The sequence below is a fragment of the Dreissena polymorpha genome, unplaced genomic scaffold (assembly GCF_020536995.1).
Source record: "Dreissena polymorpha isolate Duluth1 unplaced genomic scaffold, UMN_Dpol_1.0 chrUn061, whole genome shotgun sequence".
Taxonomy (NCBI): domain Eukaryota; kingdom Metazoa; phylum Mollusca; class Bivalvia; order Myida; family Dreissenidae; genus Dreissena; species Dreissena polymorpha.
Window position 1 is genome coordinate 59,784 of NW_026273375.1, and position 19,993 is coordinate 79,776.

Consider the following 19,993-nt stretch of genomic DNA (forward strand, 5'->3'; position numbering starts at 1 on the left):
TAGTAGAAAAATTTCGAGGCCACATTTATTGCCTAACCTACATTAAAATTGGTCAGAATATTTGTGCAAATGATTTCTTCAGGGTTGGCACCAATCGACCGCCCCTGGTTTTAACCGGCGGTTTTTACCGGTTAAAACCGCCCCGGTCAATACTCCCGAAGTGGTCAATACTGGTCGATTGAACTTTACCCCCAATTTTGATTAATATTCCATGCCTAATTAAACAATATCGATAATATAAATTAAACAGACATGTTGCTAATAATGTCTTAAGCTATTAATACCCACTATTTTATACCTGTTCATGCAATTTGTAGTACAATCTCTCAAACTTTTTCAAATTAGTCAAAGTTGGTCAATTAGATTTTTCATGTTGATTGAACTTTTTTTCAATTCGAATGAATTATGAATGCTCAGATAATTATGTGCTTGATTCAACAAGAACCTTAGGCCAATCTCTCAAAAATTTTCAAATTAGTCAAAGTTGGTCAATAAGATTTTTCTGAACGATTGAACTTTTTTTTCAATTTGAATGAATTATGAATGCTCAGATAATTATGTGCTTAATTCATCAAGAACCTGTCAAATACTGTGTACGAGTTAGTCCTCATGCCCCACTGTCCCAACAGTCTTCTCACAGTCTTCTCACCTATACAGGTTTGGGCACCCAAAACTGATAATAGGGCCTTAAATGGCACCTTTTTGACAGGACCCTTACTTGTCATGTATTCTTGCATAGATTTCTTTAAATACTTTTTAAACAAAATAGTCAAACAAACAATCTTTTATTTTCCATTGATATAAAAATGTACAAAAACGGAATAAAAAATAATTATTAAAAGAAAAAAAATTGAAAAGAAGAGTCTAGAGTAGACCCACAATTGGAAAACATTATTTGTTGTCAAAATCAAAAACTTTGATTGCTTATTCATTTGAATACCAATTGAACTTTTAAATATGAAAGGAAAAAAACCTCTTAATACAGACAGGAGACAAGTTTGAAGTAACTATTTAATTAATAACAAGTAATCTTCTTTTGTGTGAGTGATATGAAATAGCCTAAGGGCAGATTTGCTTTATTGTCAATATAAGAGACATAACACTGCATGCATTTTATTACCAATTAAGGCTAATGGGCCAGATTTATGACCCTAGAAAACACAAGAGTTCTGTTTGTCCATCTGCTTATAGATAAGTGAAATACTATGGTAACTACAATAGTAAGAATACTTTAGTCTTTAGTAACAGATGTGATACATCGAGATAAAGATATAGCCTTAGTCCTTATGTATTTGAGGCCGTTTCCATAAATAATACAGGAGTAATTTTTACAGCTTTAAAGATTATTTTTACAATAAATAACTTAAAAAAAGTTTATCAATTACAGAATTATTATTGATTTATTGATTAGTTAAAATAGCTCCTTTGTGATGTTTAAATGCTACAATTTTCAATCGACCAGTATTGACCAGTATTTACCGGTTTTAACCGCCCGGTCAATACGCAATTGATCGGTCAATATGCCAACCCTGCAGAGTTTGAAACTAAGTCATGTGAGGTCAACACTAAGTCACTAGGTGAAATAAAAGAAAAAGCTTGTTAACACTAGTGAGGCTACATTTTTTCCAACTTCTTTAAACTGAGTCAGCACGTATATCCCAGTGATACAACAGCTGAGTTTGAAACTAAGTGACATAGGGTTAAAAACTTGGTCACTATTTTGAATAAAAGACAAATCTTATGAGAACTCTTCAGCAAGTGAGATAAGGTTTCTTTCAAATTCAAAACAAGGTACCATTAGGCAAGGCAGTTTTATTTGTCTCGGGATGAGCACGTAAGGACTTTTGCCATCTTGTTGTACTAAATTAATCGTGAAGTTGTTTGCTTCGTTATTTTGCATAAAAATACTTCTATCTTACTGTTATATTGATCTTAAGGGCATGCATATTATGTTGCTTTTCCCATTATATAAGGTTGGCGAAAATTCATAGCACCATTCTTTGATGCATTAGATACAACATTTCAGTCAGAGAGTGGCTGTGCTGGGACAATACTGGGCCAGGAAATGTACAAACTGGTCATTCTGGATACACTTTTACATGTGAGTACTCTTAGACCTGTAGTCACATTTGTATAATTTTATAAGCTAGCCAAAAGTGCTTTTTTCGGCGTAAGCTGCATAAGCCAGCTTTTCACCTAAGCCTGACCTTTGTAAGTGTCCAATAAAATTCCAATAAAATTTCCCGCGGCTAGGTACGAATGAATACACTTCATTTATTCCATTGGCTGATTTGAGTATACCACCAGAACATTGGAAACATATCCGCGTCTTTGTAACACTGTTTTACTGTATGAAACAATTTTATCTCGAATGAAAAGGCTTAATAGATAGAACAGTTTTACACTCAATTCTCGACATCAATACAGTTTGTGCGTACACCTTTTATTTTCAGAGTATTACCAGCGCAAGAGCGTTTATACTTAAAAGGCTATGTTCTCATATTTAGTACTTACTTCCTTATTCCTGTCAACATGTTAACATGTAAAAGTATAAAGAGCAATGGAAGCGAGGCCTCACTTTAAAGCATTGCATTTCAACCCGCGAGGTATATCGGGTCAATTCGCGGACATTCAGAGTTTATATACAGGTCATCACCGGAGTTGGCGGCCGGTAAAATAATCGTTATATAATAAAGACGCTATCCGTGAACCAGGTGACCTGGAATTTTCTTTAGACCAGAAATATGTTGAATGAAGATATTCAGCAATATAATTATGGTATGTAAATAATAGATTCTTAATGTGTTTTCAACAATACAATGATAAATATTATTGTTGATAAATTTAACAATAATTATTCGTCCATATTGCCTAATGTACTAAAGTGATATTATGAGCATGAAACAGTTTATAGGTGTCTATCGCAACCTTTGATTATTTTTGATGTTTCTACTTCATATACACTTATATTAATTAATGCAGCATCATCATACTAAAACAATATACCAGAAAGAGAAAAATAATGCATTTGAATATCAACCGTACTTTCGTTTGACAACTGATCATGCGTTTACGAGTTGAACCTAAATTTAGTTTTAGTGCAGATTTGTTCATACGACACAAAGACACGAAATTGTTTTACGGATCATTTCAGCTTACAGGACTGGGTGGGTCACGTAAGAATATCGAATATAAAATATATTTTTATAAACAACTGGTAGCAAGGTGAGTTGCAGATAATTAATCAGTAACCACATTTTAACTAACTATTTTGACCTGTTAATTCTTTTCAGCTCAATTCAACAGTGCAAAATGCCCATAATATCACTTTAAGCATTAGCACGATGATAATTGATACTGTTAATAATCGAATCAAATAGCAATGCCCGACAAACCACTAAAACAGGTTTGTTCGAAGAACGCGCCTATAAATACGGATACTTCTCGTGTGGCCGGTTGACTCATATGTTTAAATTTCACTTCCATTCTTCTTTTGGTTTTCTGTTTTGTATCAATAGGTTTATGACCAGCAATATGTTATAATGTAAAATAAGCCGCGAAAACTCCCCGTAACATCCCGTACTGCGTGTGATGCAGCTAAGAACTGCACAGAAAAAGACATTCGCTATACTTGATCTCATTCATTAAACTATTTACGCCGTATATCTTTTTTAAAGATATTTCTTGTTTAACTTGACTTTAATCAATACATGGGATTACCGGTAATCTAAAATTTGGCAAAGTATTGTGAGAGTAAGAAACGATAATTCTTAATTTATATTTCCTAATTCAGTAAAAATCTATGCTTTGAAACATTATGTGATGCAATACTTATATAAAAAAGTTAAAAGCACTGGTAATAATAAGCTGATTACTATGCTTTCAGCGCATAAAAATTTCAAAACAGCAAATTTTTTAGATACTTTACAGCATTTTTCATTTCAGTTCTTCATGTTCACAAACTTGAAAATAATTTTGTAAATAAAGATTGATTTTCTTCTGTCAATTTTACAGGTAATGAAACACATCTTCACTTTATGGAAGTACAACACAATTCAATGTACATGTATTACCACTGAATTTTCTTTTCACAATGTCATGCATATGCTCCCTCAATCTATTTACTATTTCAAGCATTTCAACCTCTAATATTAGACAATTAGGCCATAATTTTTTTATAAAATGATTTTCGGACCCGCCGACTCCAATTTTTGACGAAACCAAAAAAAAAATTAAAAATCTTTTTTTTCGGATGCCAAAAGGTGGCTTTTAAACACGAAACGCTTGCCGGGTTTTCGAAAAAGTTAAAATGAGTTATAAATCATCATAATAAACCCAGTTTTAATTACCCACTATAATACGTGAACCTCCTTCATCGTGTACATGTGCTGGAATTTACGAACAGATACGCCATGATTGTTTGTGCAAGAAGTTGAAGAACGCTACAACGCTTTCAGCAGCAAAGTCTGCTAATTTCCCAATAACTATGCAACCGTCAAACGAAATCCTGAATGGAATCGATTTGTAAGTTAATATTTTATTATTTCTTTACAATTTTATAAAATTGATGGTATTAAAATGACTAAAAAATATTATGAAAGCAATAAGAAAAGAACGATTTTAATTTAACTGGTGCTCGCAATGCGAAACCCATTTACGCCTATCAACTTTAAACATTCCATATTTTACGCACAAATACGGTCATATTTTAGAGATTAAAATTTTATGTGTTGTTTAATGTAGTTGTAGTGACGAATTTGTGCATAAAATATGTGTTTTTTCGTTATTTTCAATGGGTACGAAACTTCGGTTTTGTTCCGAACTGGTTCGTACCAAAAGCTCAAAAATCGCAAAATCAACAATTTTAAAACGATTTCAAACCATGAATGTCCAAATGTAATAGTCAAGTTTATCGGGGTTATTATCGGATTAACAGCTCCTTTATGACATTGAACTATCAAGTATGTTAACCTGGGATAAACTGTCACGAAGATCAATAAGGGACGCTATTTCTTTAATCAAAACCATGACAAAAACACATGTTTTCACTTTTTTCTACAGGCATTTGTGTTTAACAGTTCCATTATTACAATGTTCTGGAAACGATATATTTTAATTAAGATACCAACTATTTCTGAAATAAAAAGTAGGTCCTTCACTCGATTTACTATATTTCGGATATGTTAAAATTCGGACATATATAAAGGTAGTGACATGTATGTGTTTATTTGTTGTATATAGTTTGTACAAATATGTTTTGTGTTATTTCAGACAACAAGAATGGATGGTGGCAATTATCCTGGGCCTTTCTGTCAAGAAATAGATGTGAAAAAATATTCATTTAATTGAACCTGGAAATCAACCACCACAACTAACAGAAAACCTTTTAACAAAAGGTGTTGTTTTAGAATTTGTGAAATTTGATAATAAACAGAAGTTGATGTATATCATGCCCAAATGACCAAATGTATAAACTGTTTAACAATTTGAATTGAGATGCTTTATTTTCTGATGTTTAATTAATTTTTCCTTTCAGATGATATATATTTGTGTGATTCTAGGTTTTAATAAATAATTCTGAAACATTTATGCAGCATACTGTAACATTATTGTTAACGTTATTATATTATGTTGGTTATCTGGTTTATCAAGTGGAAAAAATGTTATTTATATAAAAACAAAGCTTTTAATGTTAAGACTTATGAAGGTACTTATTGTTATTTATGTATAAACACAGAGTAATAAAAATATAGTAAATGCCATTATTCATTAATGTATTAAGGTTCCTTAAATGATTATTCTTATTGATTAAGTTTGAATTACGGGCGGTTTTCACACCGCGATAAATGCGACATTTTTTTTGTGCTAGTGAACCCCTGAAAAGCGTTTTATTGTGCTATTTGTATTTGTCTGCGGTATTGATTTTTACTGGACAATAAACTATTAATGTTTCTTTTAAACCTCAATAGCTTATTGGTTGTTTGTTGAGATAAAGTATTTTTAATGCAACATATGGATTCCTTGTGAAAAAAAACAATAAAAAAATCACCAAAAAGTTTATTATAGAAAAGTGAAAAAATTGCTTAACTTTTGAACTAGTTAAGATATTTTTAAAATTCTATCTAATTAAAAAACTGCACATCAAGGCCTACAGTCTGATTATGATCATTTTGCAAATCAACATGTTTGAAAAAAATTACTGTGGTTGCTAAGTAAAAAGAACTTCCTACCATAACATTTTTAAATGAGTGCATATTTGGTAACACATCTTTTTTTCCGTCCTCCTACCAGATACTTTGAGAAAAAAATCCGAAAATCATTTTAATATTTTTTTTGGCCTTACAAACACTTTCTACCTAAAAATTAAAATTAATGACCATTTCAGGGCTTGACACTAACTTTTTTACCTACTGTCCCAAAGGACCACCAGCTTTCAGAAATTACTGGTCCTGCAAGATATAAAGTGGTCCGACATTTTTTTGTATGTTATTTTACCTAAATTTCAAGCTCCTCTTCATTAGTTTTAGGTTTTTTAGGCGGAGGTTCAACCAACCCCGGAATGAAATTCCACATTGCGATAACTTGTAATCTTGAAAATACGCACGTTTACTCTCCGGCAATATTAAAACATTATTCGGCGCCCTCCAGTGTAAATTCGCACGGTAAATAAAGTATCTTATGATGGTACTAAGATCGATAAAATGCTGATTATTGCTGCTTTTTCAAAATAATAAATACCATTTTGTTTATTTCTCGATCCAAACGCTTTGAATGTTATGTTAATTTGTGTATCGATCACGGCAAAGTCCAGAGACATTTGTGGAACGCAAATTGATTTTTTGATCCAACAACAGGTTTTTGTTATCCGGGCATCTAGAAAAATTGGAATTTCCAATATGTTGCTTTTTTTATCCCGGTCTCGAGTCGGCCCATAAAATAATGATGAAATTATCAGTTTATTATGAACATATAAGTTGTTTTATTGATTAAAACGGCTTTCCACCAGTATTTCACAATAAGCTGGCCAGGATTTTTAACTGGTCCGACGGATCAACCAATTTCTAGTTTCACTGGTCCTCCCTATTTTTTACTGGCCCCGGTTCAACGGACCACCGTTAGTATCGAGCCCTGCATTTCAACAATCAATGTCAAACATCAAGTCTTGTCAATAAAGCATGTTTCAGATCAATCTATAGGCAAATTCAACAGTTCACTCACCAATTTTAAGCGGCCCATTCACACCCAATATCATTTTCAATTGTATTGACTCAATAATAAGGACAGAACTTTTGTGCCCTGAAGATAAGTATGCGCTACTATTGGATAAACGAAAGAGAAAAGAGAGAAAATTTTGAACAAAACAAGGGTTTCAGCAAAAAAGAATTTTGGACACGTAATGCTCCTGAATGACTTTCGTGTAAATTACCCAGAAGATAACAGAAATTGTCTTCGTATGGATGAAGAATCATTTTATGAACTCATGGACATGTTAACACCTTAAATACATAGAATTATATATACAAAACACTTGTCAATAAAATTGACAATGTGTCAATAATTATTTGAGCAATTGACAATGATATTGTGTGTGGATGGGCCGCTTTAGACAAAACTTCTATTTTCTTTCACAATATATAGACCATTGCAAGCATGAAGTGTTTTTAATTACATGCATTTTCAACCTCAGTCTATGGATCATTTCAGGCATTTTAATCCTTGATTGAAGGGTAATACAAAACTTTTATTTTCAATTCAACATTTTAACCCTAGATTTATTAAGCATTATTTTTAACATTTTTATAATTGAGTTATTGGTTATACAGTAACAATAACAAGTTTAATGTTGAAATCATTCTCTTAGTGGTTTTAAAGACCAATTAAAGATTATATCATTTAATGAAATTTCTTCATAGATTTAAAATTATTTATAGACCATACATATCATTTTCTCCTGTAGTCCATCATGCAGCTAATCATTCAGTTCAGCACGTTCTTCTGGACCAAGCAGAAGTCTGAGTTCAACATCTCCTCAGCGGTACTGGTTCTCGTCTATAGACAGGCTCTAGTCTGGGTAAGTCCCGATCAGAGTGTAGGTTTTACATTAATCCTTCTTAATTTCCCACCACCCTCCTCCATAACTCTATGTGGGTATATTTGGTTTGGATTATAGGGTTTACAGTAATCCTTCTTTATTTCTTCATTGACCTAATATTGAGGTATTTAACACACGTGCATCGAATTTTCACACTACTGTTTTTAGTGTTATCGACCTTAATACACTGATAAACAATTACACAAGTGCAAATAAATACAGTTAGGCAAAAAGTTTAAGCTAAAGAAGATCAAATGAAACAGATTATTTTTAATGTGGTTTTATGACCTGAAAGGCTTTTTAATCTCGCCATATTAATCGGTGTTTTGAACTTCCATGAAATGTCTTTACTTTTAAAGATAAACACAAAATAAACCGAATCAGCTGGACAAGCAGTCAGACGCTGCAGGATAGAAACTACCATTTGTTACTTTATTTATTGTAAGGAACCAGTGTCCAAACAATGAGACACAAAACAAATGTATCAGACATGCAAACAAGTTCTCAGCTTTTACACAAAAATGAATATTACGGGGGTCAACATTGGAAGGATCAATGCTCAGCATGTGGATTTTAACTGGTAATATGAAGTTCAAAACCTCACTCTTGGTCCTGAAATATTCACAAAATAAAAAAGTTTAAATAAAGATGAACATCATAGCATCACCATTTAAATTTAATAGCAATTTATATAGAGAATTCATTTCAATTTAATTACCATTCCAATTATTCAATGGTTGTAAAATACATGTAAGCTAGCCATTATGGTATCATACATTAACAATATTACTGAAATAAATAAATAGTGCCCAAAATGTGTAATCTTCCCTTCAGGTAGGCACTATAGCATGTCCTATAATGCCAGTGGTGGGCCTTTTGTCCAGCCTAGTGTTCATGTATGTCAACTACCTGATAGTGTCACGCACCTGTCGGCCCCCAATCAAGAGATGGAATCAGTCCAGAAACACAGCCTTTTTTTCCATGCTCCTCCTTGGAAGTCTCATCATGCTTATCCCTCCTGTGTCCATCATCATAGGAAGGTAATGCTTGGCAGATTCTCAAGGTCTTTCTTTTTATCTATATGTCCATTATCAATGACACAGTCTCGATATGCTTATTCCTTCTGTTTTTACATCATCATTTGAAGATAATGATTGGAACATTCTTATCTTCATTGTTCTTTTTTTCAAAGATATGATATGCATGTGCTTGTTGCTCAAAGAAGGCGTATACCCAGTGTTAATTATGATTCAACGGTGGTGCTCCTTTTTGAATGATGCCAATTTTTAATGTGTCCATGACTATTGGAAAATGATGTTTCCATAATTATTGGAATATATTGCTAATTGCCAAATCATGCTTATTCTTAATGTGTCCATGATTATAACTAAATTATGTTTATTGTTGGATCATGCTTATTCTAAATGTGTCCATGATTATTGGAAAATAATGCTTATTGTTAGAACATACTAATTCTTAATGTGTCCATGATTATAAGAAAAATAATGTTTATTGTTGGAACATGCTTATTCTCAATGTGTCCATGACTATTCGAAAATAATTCTTATTGTTGCATCATTCTTATTCTTAATGTGTCCATGATGATTGGAAAATAATGCTCATTGTTTGACCATGCAAATTTTCAATGTGTTGTTCATAATTATATGAAAATAATGCTTATTTTAGGATCATGTTTATATTCCGTTTCGCCCAGTATCAATTGCGGTTGATGCTCATTGTTTGAATTATGATAATTTCCCCCAATGTCCATTGGTAGATGAGACTCATTATTGAATTATGCTACAGTAGTTCCTCATGTGTCCATTATCATTGGTGGGTGATTCTAATGTTTGAGTTATATAATATATCCCTGTGTCACTTGTTATTTGCTTTAAATGGTCAGTGTATTTGGTCATTATGTTTGGCAGGTACAGCGAATGCCATTTTTTGCCATGCTGAATCACCATTTGTCTATTATAAGCAGACAATTGTCTTTGTTTCGCAAAGACGTCTGCCCATCAAGTATGATACAGAGTTGTTTAATGTTATGCATCCCTTTGTTGATGTAATGTATACTTGCAATTTATTTCAATGGAAAAAATAAGGCTCATGGTATAAGTCTGATATAAAAAAAGTTTGATTTAAAGTGCAGTGTTCCTTTTTTCTCAATCTTTGAGAAACCAGAAATCAAGTATGTTGACTAATCTTTAAAAAAGCTTGAGAATCCTCTCCCCTTCTCAGCGACTATAGTATGAACTTAATATTCTTATTTTTAATGTATTGCCTTGTTTGTTTTTAAATAATTTGTTTAAAATCCACATTGTATCATTCTCCATCAGCAAAAAGCCAAATGTTTTAACAATATATTCATAATATTTTCGTACAATTTTTTTGACCCAGTTTTAAAGGCCTGTTCACAAAATTGACTCCTTATGAGAGCCAGTGAGTGGGGCTTATCACTCTTTATTGCGATATGACCTTTTGTCTTTAAATGAGCATCGTTCTGTGATAACTTGTTTTAAAGCCTGTACGTATAGTGTGTTTTCAGATCACCCTGTGCAGTCCACACAGGCTAATCAGGGATGATACTTCCCACTTTTATGGGATTTTTTGTTTAAAGCAAGTCTTTTCCAAACGAAAATCCAATGTAGGCGGAAAATTATGTCCCTGATAAGCCTGTGTAGACTGGCTTAGACACTTTACAGACATGCATTAAGCCCAGTTTTTTCCAGAACGAGGATCAAATGATCACTTGGTATGCCCTTCATTGTTCATTTGCTTATTTGACCTTTTGGCTTTCAATGATCACTGAGTAGTATGCCCACGTTTCAGTTCTGAAGTGATCAACCTGGGTCTCACTAGCCGTACAGGCAACTATTGTGGGCCGTGGCTCGGGGAGAAGCCCACTAAGACCTACACGAGATTCCGTGCAGAACAAGCCCAGTGGGTCCAGGCAGTGCTGTACTATCTAGTGTCCGAACCTGTACTTATACCTCTCTTTATGATCTTCGTGTAAGTAGAGTGTACATGTATAGAGAATAATAGGTTGGAGACGTAGATGAAGAATGGTTATCTGGCAAGGTGGAGGATTTTATCGGGTGAGCCTGATAAGATCCTCTGACGAGCAAGATAACCATTCTCCATCCACGTCACCAACCTATTATTCTATTTATCATGTCACATTTACAACATTCGTACATAAAGCCCACGTGGTGTTCCATACTTGTTTGACCTTGTGTAGACTTTCTTGCGCTACATGTAGGTTGAATTTCATCAAAACGACCAGATTCATCATAAAAAATATACTTGTTCTTGCCAATCAACTTCAAAAATGCCTAAATTTTCTTCCATTTTAAGGAGTTAATTAAATTAAATACCGTTAAATCCTATGTCAACTGGCTATGTACATGTACAGCAGACGATGTTTACATTTGTTACAGCGATCATAGTGCTTAAACGCTTGATTAACAGTAGGTTACACATAATACTATTTAACACGATGTTTTGCTTTTTTGAATGTTTTATTTACAAACTCTCGGTCAACAAAAACGAAATCTACCCAAAACAAAACAATATATACATGGTTAAACAAACGGTACTTTACATGTATTGGGTATGTTATTAATAGAAAAAAGTAGTCCGTCACCAGAGAGTGACTGCCGAATATTCGAGGTCACGACGTGGTCAACTAGCCTAATAAATTTTTGGTTACATGATTACCTGATTATCAGGTTGATTTAAAGGCATGTGACAGGATAAATGAAATAATCCGGATTTGGCATCCACACTTCTCTTAAAATTATTTTTTTCTGATTTTGATTTTGCACTCCTACTTAAACATTGTTTTGCAATTTATTTAACACGCAAAAAACATTTTTTTGTGAATTTGGTTAAATGATACACATGTTTTTATTGGTTTGTTAAACAGAAACATACAAAACAACATACACTTTTAGCCAATTAATAAACATTTTATTATTTAAAAAAAAGTTTTACCTAAGATTCTCAATGTTTTGATATGGTACCTTGATCCATTCTTACATAACACAAATCTATCCCATGCATCACCAATAATTCATATACATTACACTGCCACGATTCAGGTGGTTTTACATTATAATTGATGGTCTTCTTGAGGGATGTTTCATATTGGTATCACGGTATTTTAAATTATTATTTTACCTTTTCAAGTTGAGTTTTGATACTTGAGATCTCGATCTTTGATCTATCGACATGAATATCTATCAACGTTTTGTTTTTTCTCCAATGTAGCCATCATAAATGATAATAGATAAACAAAATTTCAACAGACCGACCATTTGATCTTCTCGCATAAAAGTGCAAATTAATGTATACCCGCTTCTTTGAAAGCAGCCATAATTAATAGCTAATACAATATATGATGTTCAGCTGGTGTTTAAACATACTTATAAAGCTTCATCTGGGATGGTTACTATAATTATCAACATCTTTGTCAAGTTACCCGTCGTACCTATTTGAAAGAGTTAAGGTCAAAGTGTTCTAAAGTTGTTGTGTGGATAAAAACTAATGGTTACAAACCCTTTTACCCGGAGAGTTACCACGCATTTGAAGTGGATGGGGCAGGGGCATAAAAATCAAATTTATTGTATAATAGAATGCCATTAACTATCTTTCAATTTGATAATTTTTTAAATTTCAACCGCCTATTTCCCTTCATGAACCAGTTCAAAATGCTTTTATAAATCACAATACAAAACGCTACTACAAATATAGCTGTAAAATGTTTGAAAGAGACTAAACGTTAACAAACAAAAATTTGACTCGATCAGATGAAGAGATTTGAATTTCGAAAATACAAGTATTAATAATTTTCTTCCTAAGTTTACAAAAATTTTGCATAAAGCAACAAGTGCATGTGTAAAATACAACTGATGCTACGTACATTTAAAAATGAATATTTAAATGATAAACGAGCCAGCCAGCCCTTGGAAATTACAATTTGTGGTGGTCCTGATATTTAAATTGAAAATATTAAAAGCTCAAGGCTGGGTGCCTGTGTTAAAATTGTTGGTTTATAACCGTGTTATATTGTTTTTTGTTCAGGTCATTATTGTTCCATTCAAAGCGCAGACTAAGCTCACTGAAACAACAGAACATTGTCCTTCAAGCAAATCTGCAGCAGGTACTTAACCGTTTGCATGCTGGGAAATTTGTCGTCTGCTAAAATGTCATCTGCTGAATTTCTATAATTAGCATTTTCTTCGATTTTTTTGAAAAGAATACTATCAGAATAGCAAACAGTTTGGATCCTGATGACTCATCTTGATCCAAACTGTTTGAAAAGACCTTCAAAATTCGGTTCCAGCACTGAAAGAGTTAAACGAGTTTTGCAGTAAAATCAATACCACACTGTGGAGAAGTCACGTTATTGAATTGTCTGGCTTATCAGGATAGAACATATATAAAATATAATTATTATTTTTTATAACAAACTACAATGCTCATGCGCAAGATTTGAACTATAGCGGATTCTTGTTGCTCTTCGTTTTATAACATAATTTTCAATCTGCATATGACATAGCTTTGCCATTTAAAGAATGTACACAAGTAAGTAAAAGTTTAATAATATGTACAGTGTAATGTTTTATTTCCAAAGACCAAATAATGTTTTGGGTGGATGTCTTATGTACATCTGTCGAGGCAAGTGGTCCATCTTCAGTGTCAATATCTTGTTACCGCTCCAAAATTTCATAAAATGAATAAAATAATTAAACAACATGATTATCATTTATCACAACCAGACAATTTGCTGCGTTTTCAAACTGTTCCAAATGTAAAAATTCGAGGACACTATTATGGGTCAAAGGTAAAAAATAAGTTTTTGTAAAATATATTATGAACAAGCTAATTTTGTGTTCTCTTTTTCCTTTATTTTTAATTTCATTGCAGGAACGTGACGAGAATGAGAAGCTTCTGAAGAAATTACAGAGCATGGGTGTTGGTGTGGAACGGTTATAGCAGTGGACATTGCGATCTAGTGCTGTGTGTTGGGGTGGAACGGTTTTAGCAGTGTCAGTGTACATTCAGCTCTGATGTGGTATGTTGGGATGGAACGGTTTAGCAGTGTACATTCAGCTCTAGTGTCGTGTGTTGGGGTGAAACAGGTTTAGCAGTTTACATTCAGTTCTAGCGTCGTGCGTTGGGGTGGAACTGTTTAGCAGTGTACATTAAGCTTTTGTATCGTGTTATGGGGTGGAACAGGTTAATCAGTGAACATTCAGCTCTAGTGTCATGTGTATGGTTAGAACGGTTTAGCAGTGTACATTCAGCTCTAGCGTCGTGCGTTGGGGTGGAACAGGTAAATCAGTGGACATTCAGCTCTAGTGTCGTGTGTTTGGTTGGAACAGGTTTAGCAGTGTTCATTCAGCTCTAGCGTCGTGCATTGGGGTGAAACATGTTAATCAGTGTGCATTCAGCTCTAGTGTCGTGTGTTGGGGTGAAACGGTTTAGCAGTAGACATTTAGCTCTAGTGTCGTGTGTTGGGATGGAACACGTTTAGCAATGTACATTCAGCGTTGTTGTCGTGTGTTGGGGTGGAACAGGTTTAGCAATGTACATTCAGCTCTAGTGTGGCGTGTTTGGGTTGAACAGGTTTAGCAGTGAACATTCAGCTCTAGTGTCGTGTATTGGGGTGGGGCAGTTTTAGCAGTGAACACTCAGCTCTAGTGTTGGAGCGGAACAGGTATAGCAGTGTACATTCAGCTTAAGTATCGTGTGTTGGGGTGGAACAGTTTTAGCAGTGTACACTCAGCTCTAGTGTCATGTGTTCGGGTGGAACAGCTTTAGTAGCGTACACTGAGCTCTAGTGTTGGAGCGGAACAGGTTTAGCAGTGTACATTCAGCTATAGTATCGTGTGTTGGGGTGGAACAGGTTTAGCAGTGTTCACTCAGCTCTAGTGTTGTGTGTTGGGGTGAAACAGGTTTAGCAGTGTACATTTAGCTCTATTGTCATGTGTTGGGATGGAACGGTTTAGTAGTGTACATTCAGCTTTAGTATTCTGTGTTGGGGTGTAACAGGTTTAGCAGTGTACACTCAGCTCTAGTGTCGTGTATTGGGATGGAACCGTTTTGGCAGTGTACATTCAGCTCTAGTATCGTGTGTTAGAGTGGGACGGTTTAGCAGTGTGCATTCAGCTCTAGTATCGTTTGTTGGGATGGAACGGTGTAGCAGTGTACATTTAGTTCTAGTGTTGTGTGTTAGGGTGGAACAGGTTTGGCAGTGTACACTCTGCTCTAGTATCGTGTGTTCGGGTTGAACAGGTTTAGCAGTGTGCATTCAGCTCTAGTAACGTGTGTTGGGATGGAACGGTGTAGCAGTGTACATTTAGTTCTAGTGTTGTGTGTTAGGGTGGAACATGTTTAGCAGTTTGCACTCAGCTCTAGTGCCCTGTGTTAGTTAGGAACAGGTTTAGCAGTGTACACTCAGCTCCAGTGTTGTGTGTTGGGATGGAACAGTTTTAGCAGTGGGCATTCAGCTCCGATATGGTATGGTTTGGGTGGAACAGGTTTAGCAGTGTACATATAGTTCTAGTGTTGTGTGTTAGGGTGGAACAGGTTTAGCAGTGTACATTCAGCTCTAGTGTCATGTGTTAGGTTGGAACAGGTTTAGCAGTGTAAATTCAGCTCTAGTGTCGTGTGTTTGGGTGGAACAGGTTTAGCAGTGTACATTCAGCTCTAGTGTCATGTGTTAGGGTGGAACAGGTTTAGCATTGTAAATTCAGCTCTAGTGTCGTGTGTTGGGGTGGAACCGTTTTTAGCAGAGTACACTCAGCTCTAGTGGGGTGTGTCAGAGCTGTTGCGTCATGCGTTCAATGTATACCATTTTGAAGTATACTACATGCAGTAGTTATTAAAACTGATAACAAGTCAGCATATATTATCATCTACAACATGTAAGGGGAACTAATGAATATTAATACCAGAATTTGGTTTTAGATTGTGTATAGAATACCTACATGTTTAACATTTTAATATGTTCTAAAAGAATCTAGCATTTTATGTTTCATTCTAATTAAACATTCGAATTAAATTTGAGATTCTTGTTCCTTTAGATGTACTTCAATGCATTAACAGTGTTGTTGTTTTTTACCTGCAGATTTTTATGTCCCCCACTATAGTAGTGGGGGACATATTGTTTTTGCCCTGTCTGTTGGTCTGTTGGTTTGCTCCAACTTTAACATTTGCCATAACTTTTGCAATATTGAAGATAGCAACTTCATATTTGGCATGCATGTGTATCTCATGGAGCTGCACATTTTAAGTGGTGAAAGGTCAAGGTCATCCTTCAATGTCAAAGGTCAAATATATGGGTCAAAATCGCTCATTTAGTGTCACTTTTGGAATATTGAAGCTAGCAACTTGATATTTGACATGCATGTGTATCTCATGGAGCTGCACATTTTGAGTGGTGAAAGGTCAAGGTCATCCTTCAAGGTCAAAGGTCATATATATGGGGACATAGTGTTTCACAAACACATCGCTTGTTTTTATCTGTAAAAAGGCTTGTTATGTTTCAACATTTTGAACCGAAATTCGAAAGTGCTATTTTACGTAGGGTCTTATTTTTATTCACAGAAATGCCTTTGTTCCATCCTTGTTAATATATTTAGCAAACCGGTAATTCTTTAAAAATGCAATACAAGTTGCATTCAATATTTTGTTGTGTTATCCAGATAGATGAGATCAAATGAACATATATTTTAATCAATAGTTTTCCGAAACAAAATGTTATGTTGTTCAAATGGTTTCAGTCTAAATGTAGCTTATGACCACCGTGGCGCCGTATGAGTTAACTCAAGTGGTATGTTTGGGAAATAACGCCATGAAGAAAAGGTTCACGGTGTTACAAACTAAGTATTTAACTTCTGACTCGTGTTTCAGAATAGAATATGTTTAGTTACTATTGTTAAACAGTCTAGACTACATTAAACACCCGGGGAGCGGAAGTAGATACTTTTTACTCGAGTGGAGTTACTGCACATTGTAATGTTGCCAAACAACTAATGAAAGAGGACCTATAGTGGTTTAATAGAAAGATATTTATTTTGTTTCTAAAGTAAAACTGCATTAAAATGCATCGTTTGATGTGGTCATTCTAGGCCCACGAGTATACTTTCATCAAAAATCGTCGGTGTGTCTCCTTTTGCTTCACGTGCCGTCTACGTCACGTGATCTTGCAATAAAGTGTATATTTTACTTGAAAGTAATACCTCTCACGGTGTAAATGCATATCGGTGGCCTCTGTCAAAATGCTGCCTCTCTGTTCATTCTCGGCTGCCTCTCTGTTATAAACATGAACAATTGATGATCGTAATACACAAAACAGATAAGAAAATCTAAAATTAAACCCCTTAAACACATTTGTGCATACAAAGAGGTGGTCCATGAGTTGAAGCATATATCCAGCTACAGGTTCACAGTATTCCGCAGGTCCAAACACTTATCACAAACTCTATCGAAGATGGAATGATGATGAGGGTGGTGGAACAATCGTGCATACATGCCACTTTGATGACTTTTGAACATAGCTTTTCCGTAATATGTCAAATATCTTATGTCATTGATATCATCTTTATGATCAAAACTTTACGTTCAATGTACGCTATATAGTAATTATCGTCAATTTTACTTAAAAATGCCTACTTTCGCTTTCGCTGTGTCACGGAAAGCCTCTCGATTGGCTCACTTTTCGGGCACGGGAAGCCTATTCGTCGATTATATGTAGCCGATAGCGTTAGTCCAAATAATTACGTTAAAAGTCCCCTTTCGCCTTTGATATTTACATCCAATATTCTGACATAAAGTTTTTACTATCAATACTTTTAACAAGTGTTAAACTCATTTTACTTATAAAAATAACAATGTTAATCGACGAATAGGCTGCCCAATGCCAGACAAGTGAGCAGATCGAAATAGAATAGTGCAGTGACACAGAACCATAACTCTATCTACCTTAGTGTTTTTAATAATTTCCCATTTTATATAATTTCAAAGTAAATTTTGTCCAAAGCATTACTCTAAATCAACTGAAGGGATTTTCTTGAAACTAGAAATATAAACAGATGGCAAGTAGGAGAAGTGCAGTGAACATGAACCATAACTCTTCCGGCCGTAGTTTTTTAATTATCTCCCTTTATTTTATTTTTATATATATTTTTTTTTTATTTATAATTTTAAATTATATTGAATTTAATTTCATGGTCAGTATTTTAGCTTTTCAATTTTTAATATCTCCCTTTATCTACTTTTACAATAATATTTTAATTTGAACACTGAAGTATACACCGTAAAATGAATAGACGACAGTGATCAAGAACAGTAACTGTTTATAGTCTTCTTTTTCAATTACCTCCCTTTCTTTCAATTACATATATTTTATTTTCTACAGCATAATTCCAACACTATATAACTAATTGATTCTTGAAATATAAATAGATGACACAGCTGCCATGTTTTACAAATATTATTTTACTCTCTAAAACAAATGTTGTCATGCAAGCAAACACATTTCGGCGGGGATTGGGCACTACTGTGACAAGCTCTTGTTTACCCTACAAATACGACCATCTTCTCTTTTTTCAATTTACTTTGTCAAGGGAGACGGTTTTTAAAGCCGAGCATTGATAAATATAAACAATGACCCCTACACGTTATAGGTTGTTATATATTCCCTAATTTGTACGAGCAGCTAAATTACGTGTTTCGTGAGATAATTAGTGTTTTGGGTAACGCAAATGTACTTTCTAAAATGTGCTTATGCGTGTAAATGTTGTGTTTGTTTGCCAAGTTTATATAAAAGAAGGTCAATGTGGTTAAAAAATATACTTTCTGTGGTCTGATTTGGGTTAATAGGATTATGTATACAATGTATTGTAATTAAGCTGTAGCTGGCATCATAATACTCACCCGATCAGGCCACTAACCAATCACAATGCTAATCTACCGTAATCCGCGGTATATTCGGCCGACCCTTTCACGCGCGACTAAATTTAATGTATAAAGATCAAGAAAAGTAATTGATCCGTCCAAAAGGTTATCCGATCAAAGCTGTTATACAAGTTCATCATATACATGCAATAACATTTTAACACGCAAATAACCTTTTGCTGCCTTGTTAAACAAGTTTTTCCCATATGATACCCCCTAGTTCGTAGTTCAATCTCTTACAAAACGTGTAGAAAATTCCCTAATAGTTGATAGAATAACCGTCATTTTTTAAAGTATGGATCAGCAAACAATTTATTTTGTAAATCAATCTTTCGGAGGATTCCGATATAGTCGATGTTTCACGCGCTATATGTTTGTTGTACAATATATATTCTATTTACTTTCAAGAGGTATCTCGTCATTAAAGCACATTGATAACAAACTTACATCATATATTCATATGTCATAGGCAATGGAAGTATATGTCATAGGCAATTGAAGCATATGTCATAGGCAATGGAAGCATTTGACATTAACAAATCACTTTATGTGTATTGGCATATGCCATCGCGCATAATCAAGACAAACACGAAACAACATCATGACAGAGTTAATCGAGATGAAAAGTAGGTTCAGAGCGGGTAAATAAATCAAATTTGTCAGCAATACGAAATATGATGGTAATATACAATATTATAAAGAATTGATGCTCTTTATGGGAAAGTCGGTTTGTAGACTTTATTATATGTTGTACTAAATAAATTATATTAGTTGTTTTTCAATGGTTTTAATGCACTTTTTATACTCTAGACTACTTTTTCAAAGCCGAGCTCAACTGAAATAATCAGACAACAAAAATATAATTTAGTATATATCACTGTGGGGAAATATCTTAATTAATCGATAGATAAGCTTGAAGGATTGGTACTTAAC

The 19,993-nt window shown here is 34.1% G+C and overlaps 1 protein-coding gene across 7 annotated transcripts in view; it reads left to right on the forward strand.

Moving 5' to 3' along the window:
- The window catches only part of LOC127863930 (transmembrane channel-like protein 1), a 47,007-nt gene extending 30,844 nt beyond the window's left edge, over positions 1–16,163 (forward strand). For 2 of the 7 annotated variants that reach the window (XM_052403613.1, XM_052403615.1), the window contains 6 exons: positions 2,027–2,101; positions 7,958–8,071; positions 8,927–9,132; positions 10,925–11,104; positions 13,178–13,256; positions 14,024–16,163. In XM_052403613.1, the coding sequence (XP_052259573.1) occupies positions 2,027–2,101; positions 7,958–8,071; positions 8,927–9,132; positions 10,925–11,104; positions 13,178–13,256; positions 14,024–14,092 (723 nt within the window). In that variant the 3' untranslated portion in view covers positions 14,093–16,163. The remainder of the gene's footprint in view (positions 1–2,026; positions 2,102–7,957; positions 8,072–8,926; positions 9,133–10,924; positions 11,105–13,177; positions 13,257–14,023) is intronic. The other 5 variants (XR_008041265.1, XR_008041267.1, XR_008041268.1 and 2 more) reach the window with 5 other exon arrangements.
- Positions 16,164–19,993: the final 3,830 nt, after the last annotated feature.